Source organism: Solanum tuberosum, unplaced genomic scaffold, assembly GCF_000226075.1.
Source record: "Solanum tuberosum cultivar DM 1-3 516 R44 unplaced genomic scaffold, SolTub_3.0 scf00129, whole genome shotgun sequence".
Classification (NCBI taxonomy): Eukaryota; Viridiplantae; Streptophyta; class Magnoliopsida; order Solanales; family Solanaceae; genus Solanum; species Solanum tuberosum.
The window spans coordinates 1,345,946-1,352,395 of record NW_006239057.1 but is presented as its reverse complement, the minus strand read 5'-3'; the positions used below and the strand labels follow the sequence as shown (position 1 = coordinate 1,352,395).

The following is a 6,450-nucleotide window of genomic DNA, read 5'->3' as shown; positions in this document are numbered from 1 at the left end:
TATGCGGGTTCATAAAAAAACAACCCCCCCCCCCCCCACCCCCCCCCCCCCCCCCCCCAAAAAAAAAAGGAGGAGAGAGAGAGAAAGAAAACTAAAGAAACAGAGGTTGAGTGTGTTTAGTTGTATATATGGATCTTGGCCATTGTAAACCTTTAATATCAGACATAATGACGATCTTTTTGGTTTCAGGTGGAAATGGTGCCTAGTAAACGGCTTAATGTGCAGAAATTTCATTTTGGCGGCACTCCTCGAAAGGTTCTATATCATAGTGACAGCAGGTTGTTGCTTGTATTAAGGACTGATCTCAGTGATGATTTATGTTCATCTGATGTCTGCTGCATAGATCCTCTCAGTGGATCAGTGTTGTCATCCTTTAAGTTTGAGCCTGGGGAGATAGGAAAATGCATGGACTTGGTAAAAGCCGGAAACGAACAAGTTCTTGTTGTTGGAACTGGTCTCTCTTCTGGTCCAGCTATAATGCCTAGTGGTGAAGCTGAAAGGTTAGTGCCATCCTCTAAAAGGGTATAGCATTTTACCTCCATAAATCCACAATGCGTTTATTGTAATTGATTTTATTTTCTTCCCCAATAAAATATCTTTTCTAGGTAAATCTTTGTTTGTCTGAAGGGTATACATTTTGATAATGTATACATGAGTTGCATGTTTATTTTTTGTTTTAATAAAGATAACTTTTGACAGTACAAAGGGCCGTCTAATAGTTCTTTGCCTCGAGCAAATGCAAAACTCAGATAGTGGATCAATTGCATTTTCTTCGAGGGCTGGATCATCTTCTCAACGGACTTCACCTTTCCGTGAGATTGGTGGATATGCCGCCGAACAGCTGTCTAGCAGTAGTCTCTGTAGCAGTCCTGATGATAACAGCTGTGACGGGATTAAGCTTGAGGAAAGTGAAGCATGGCACTTAAGATTAGGTTATTCAACCACTTGGCCTGGAATGGTGCTTGCAGTCTGCCCTTATCTTGATCGTTTTTTCTTGGCCTCTGCGGCTAATTGTGTAAGTTGAAAAAAATCTCACCTGTGGACTTTCTTGCAAAGTTAGTGTTACCTCTTACTAAAAATATGTTACTTCTTTTTTCATTCTCCCGGCAGTTCTATGTTTGTGGTTTTCCAAATGATAATGCCCAAAGAGTCAGACGCTTAGCAGTAGGGAGAACACGGTTCATGATCATGACTCTTACTGCACACTTCACTAGAATTGCTGTTGGTGATTGTCGTGATGGCATCCTCTTCTACTCGTATCAAGAGGTCAGTAGCTAGAGTTGATTTTACTTTAAAAACCTCAGTTTCCTTGGGTTGTTTGTGTGTTGTTGGGCATTGATTTTTGTATTCCATTAGGTGGATGGAGATCTGGAATTCCTTTTTCTAGGTTATAGCTTGCAGGGGACATAATACTTATATTAGATTTCACCTCCTTGCATTGGTAGATTTGAAAACTTGTTGCCTTACTAGCTATCTTCCTCTGTCTTGTGGTCAGGATGCAAGAAAACTAGATCAAGTTTACTGTGACCCTGTCCAGAGGTTAGTTTCTGATTGCACTCTTATGGATGGAGACACAGCTGCCGTTTCAGATCGGAAGGGGAGTTTAGCCATTTTATCATGTCTGAATCACTTGGAAGGTAAATTCAACTTACAATATCTATGTAAAATCTGATTTTTAAAACATCGGAAAAGAAAGATCAGGATCTCTGTACATATTTACTGGTTTACGCTACCTTTTCTGTTATTTTTATTAGCTGAGATTCTTATGCACATCCTCATCATCTTGTTTCTCATACTTTCCTTCATCTACAAACAACAACATACCCATATTCCCACAAGTGAGGTTTGGAGAAGATAGAGTGTACGCAGACCTTACTCCTGATGAGATAGAGAGACTGTTTCTGAAAGACCCTCGGCTCAAGCAACACATAACAAACCGTACATAGCAGAATAATTTGATATACTAAGCACAAGGAACAACATGTAGTAGCAACAATCGGAGAACAAGAAACTACGCGAATAATGTTAATATTATCTACCCACCAAGCCTCACCACAGGGAAGCGAGACAACCCTCAAATACCTCTACCCTAATTCGCGACCTCCATATACTCCTATCTAAGGTAATGTGCTCGGTAAGCTGGAGTTGCGTCATGTCTTGTCTTGTCATTTCTCCCCAATACTTCTTTGTCCTGCCTCTACCTCGTGTCAGACTCCCCCATGTTAACCTCTCACACCTCCTTACCAGGGCATGTGTACATCTCCTTTTCACTTGTCCAAACCATCTCAGTCTCGCCTCCCTCATCTTGTCCAGGATATCTTCATTCCTAATCTTATCTCTTGTGTTATGCCTACACATCCACCCCATCATCCTCATCCCTGCGACTCTCATCTACTGGACATGAGAGTTCTTAACGGGCCAACACTCCGCCCCATACAGCAGTCGGCCCAACCTTTTCTTCATCTACTAACTATTTTTTAATTTAAATGCAATGCTTGTTCTAATTTTTTTTTAAAATTTGGCTTTGTTTTGCAGATAATTTCAACAGTCCAGAACGCAATCTAGCTCTAACTTGTTCATTCTACATGGGCGAGATAGCTATAAGAATTCGAAAGGTAAGCATTTGGCTGGAGTTTTTCTGTTTTGAATGATGGGTTTAGACCATACTTGTCAAAGATGGTAATTTTTAAGCCCTATAATGCACCTTCCGATGAGTCTTCTTCTTGTTTGCCCTTATGAAGTAGTATAAATGATTTAAGCAAATCATATAAAATACTTGTCGTTCGGAAGCAGAACTTTCCTATAGGAGATAATAGTTGGATGCCAATATGGTCATTTATGGTCCAGAAAGTTGATAGAATGGATATGATAGAATATGCAGAAGATGACTAATCCAACACAGGCATGAACTCACACGGAATTTATGGTAGACCAGAAAAGTCGATGTTAGCTGATATTTCATATGTCAAGGGATCTGAAAAGTCAAAAGTTCCCTTTTACTGCATTGCAAGGTCACAAACCACTGAACCAGTTACATAATCCTCTATTTTAACATTTATGTATTCTCTTAGATGATGCCCCTAGCTGAGAAAGAACCAATATGGTGCCCAGTGGTGTTGTGGGTGAGGTTCTGCTTAGACAAACATGAACAATTTCCCGGTTTCCGAATTTGATGCTCGAGGGAGATCGAGAGGAGAAATATTTCCTACTCTGTCCATCTATAGCAAATTGTCTGATTTCATTGTTTATTTACCTTTTTAGCTTTAAAACTTGTATTTTGTATTTTATATTTAACTTAAACAGTATTCAACTTTAATTCAGATAACTTATACTTTGTCTTAGTCAATTAAGTTAATTGCTTACATATGAATTCTTAAGTTAAGATTAAATCAATACTCAAGCACCTTTGCTTTAAAAAAGGAGAGAATATTTAGTGATATTGGCTTAACAAATCACAAATGATTTAATGGTTATTCTGCAATCTGCTTTGAGTTTTTCTTATTAGTTATTCCCACAGATTGCTAGCAGTTTGATGGAATGGGATATGAAGTTTGATGATTTGCAAAAAAAATTAACGCTGACTTAATTTTTGTGACTGCTTCAATTGATTTGAGCAATATTATCTGTTGCAGGGGTCATTCTCCTATAAACTTCCAGCAGATGATGCACTTAGGGGCTGTCAAGTTGCCAGCAATGTCGGTGACATATCACAAAATAGTATCATGGCTAGTACGCTTCTAGGGAGCATAATTATTTTTATTCCTCTTACTAGGTATCTTACAACATCCTGTCGAATTTATTGTTCAGGTCACCTGAAAAATTTACTGTCCATCTTCATCGGATGTGCTTTGGTCATTCCTCGACTCTGTACCTTGTATTTGTCATGCATCTTTTTTCTTTTTTAGTCTATTATGTGAGCTGCTAACTTTTTGAAGTATGAATTCTCAGATTAACATATAGGTGATTGCTTTAGTTCAAATCAGCTAATTCTCTTCATTGAGATGTTAAGTAGTTAATATATGCATTTTTAGATGTCCCAGCATGTTGGCTCTACTGCAGTATTAGAACGCCAGTGAGACTTCTCTTGTGAGATTTGAACTGATTGAATTCAACTTTTCTCTTGAATGGCTAGTACAGGGCATCCCAAGTTGGATTTTCCTGCCAGTAGTTTAGGAGTTATTAGTCCCTCTTAAATACTGCAGCTGGTGTCTCTTTTCCTCTTACCCCACTCCTTCTGTCCTGCCAAAATGGGAGAGGAATCAAGGATTGGAAAATAGGAAGGGGAGTGGTCATAAGTAGTTTCTGGAGTGTATTGGTACTCTGTTTTATCTATAAAAGGGAGATGCTAATCTGTTATTAAGAATGAATTACTCATAACATGAATCAAACGTTAAAGGACTTTTAAGTAAATGCCAAAATGTTGTATTTTCAATTGGCTTCATCTTTTTTCTCTGCAAAATATTACTGTTGAAGTAACTTTGAAAAGATTTACTTTCTCACAGGGAGGAATATGATCTCTTAGAAGCAGTACAGGCTAGGCTTGTCATCCATCCGCTGACTGCTCCTATTTTGGGAAATGACCATACTGAATACCGTTGTCGTGGGAGTACGGTAAGAGATGTAATTTTTGTGATAGATCTGAAGAACTTCTAGTACCTTTTATGTTTATTATTCTTATTTTGTATAATGTTTTGGAATAACATGGTCAATGAGGATTCATATAGCCTATCCCGACATGCATGAGACTGAGGCGTAATGAGGGTCAATCCACCAAGGGAATAAAAGTAGGAAAGGGCCATTGCTGACTGCTCAGTCGGGGGTGTGCTGGAATAGGGTTTACCAGTTCACACCAGGGAAAAAGAAAAGAGGAGATGTAAACAGTGGAATTGTCCCTCAATATTACTTTCTGTAGTTTCTCGTTTTCCTTGACAAATTGTTTTAGGTTTGCAAGGCAGAAACCGGAGAGCTATGTTTTTTATATTGCTGTTTATATATCCACCTGAAACTGTCTCTCATCATTCTTGTGCTGGTCTTTTGCCTTTTCAAATTACAGGCTAGGGCACCTAAAGCTCTGGATGGTGATATGCTTGCTCAGTTCTTGGAGCTTACTAGTATGCAACAAGAAGCTGTATTAGCATTGCCTCTTGGCGCACAAAACACAATTATGTTCAATTCAAAGCAATCTCCTGATCCAATTACTGTTAATCAGGTTGTGCGACTGCTAGAACGCATTCATTATGCCCTGAACTGAGTATCAAGTTTATCTTTGTCCTGATGCTTTGAGAGCTGTTTACTCGGTTTTTGATCGACTGCGAAATCAAGTGGCCTTTATCAGTGCCAATGCCTCTCTGTTCATATTTTTGGAAGCAAGCAAGGTGATATCTGTGATTGCCAGATGTTTGGAGCTGGGTTTAACATTGTCTACATGCTAGGCTATTCTGGTTTGTTTGGCTGTTGTTGGGTTGGGTTGGGTTGGGAGCTAGGTTGTGTGGACTTTTCACTTTCGATGCTGCACCCATCTCGGATTCTCCAACAATATACTACTTTTGGAGAATCTAGCACGCATCTGTTGACATTTTTAAAGAGTCCAAGCAACATAGGATGGGGTGATGCGGAAATTATTTTGCAGGGCGCCTCCTTCATGGTCATATAGTCTGTACCCAGTTTTGTAGCTTCACTTAATTGTTGTAAATATATCTTCTTTTTTTTGGTCAGCGCTTTGATAGACAAAGTTATTCAATATTTATTTGATAAAATAATTGAGGTGCTTCAAAGAAAAAAAGCAAAATTAAAACATGAACCTCGATTTAATTGGTCAAAGTAGTAAATCTTTCTACGTGTCATGATCACTTTTGTTAGTGTGGAGTTGCATGAGTGGAATGAAATTGAATGCAAGACTTCTCAACGTACCTAAATGAAATAAATGATTGTATGGAGGACATGGTAAGTCTCATTAACAAATGAATTATCACATCGATGACTCTACAATCGCCTAATTCCTAATTTTTATGTCACCACAATATTCATGAGATGGGAAAGTTGTCGGATTCCTATAAATTGGCTACTAAATGCCCAAAATATACTCTAATTTTTGTACGATTTTACGTACTACTCCCCCAACTTTCTATGCAAGGTTTTGCAAAGGTTCTGCAAAGAAATCACTCGGAAGCCTTATCACCAAAAAATTCATGGATTAGCACACATGAAAAATTGAGAAAAATCGCGTAATTCATATAAATTGGTGCCAAAATGCCCAAAATAGACTCAGGAAATTGTGAGATCGTATGTACTGCTCCAACTCCCAATGGAGAGTTCCGTATAGGTTTCACAGAAAAATCGTATGAAAGTCATATCACCAAAATATTCATGGACTAACACACATGAAAAATTGAGGAAATCACTTGATTTTTGTAAGTTGGCCCCTAAATGCCCAGAATATATTCTACCGCA

The 6,450-nt window shown here is 38.5% G+C and overlaps 1 protein-coding gene across 1 annotated transcript in view; it reads left to right on the top strand.

Moving 5' to 3' along the window:
• The window catches only part of LOC102600929 (pre-mRNA-splicing factor prp12), a 13,455-nt gene extending 7,715 nt beyond the window's left edge, over positions 1 to 5,740 (top strand). Inside the window, exons 8-15 of the mRNA XM_006351296.2 lie at positions 190 to 500; positions 700 to 1,015; positions 1,111 to 1,266; positions 1,496 to 1,637; positions 2,536 to 2,615; positions 3,633 to 3,772; positions 4,503 to 4,611; positions 5,054 to 5,740. Coding sequence (XP_006351358.1) covers positions 190 to 500; positions 700 to 1,015; positions 1,111 to 1,266; positions 1,496 to 1,637; positions 2,536 to 2,615; positions 3,633 to 3,772; positions 4,503 to 4,611; positions 5,054 to 5,251 — 1,452 coding nt within the window. The 3' untranslated portion in view covers positions 5,252 to 5,740. The remainder of the gene's footprint in view (positions 1 to 189; positions 501 to 699; positions 1,016 to 1,110; positions 1,267 to 1,495; positions 1,638 to 2,535; positions 2,616 to 3,632; positions 3,773 to 4,502; positions 4,612 to 5,053) is intronic.
• The last annotated feature ends 710 nt before the right edge of the window (positions 5,741 to 6,450 follow it).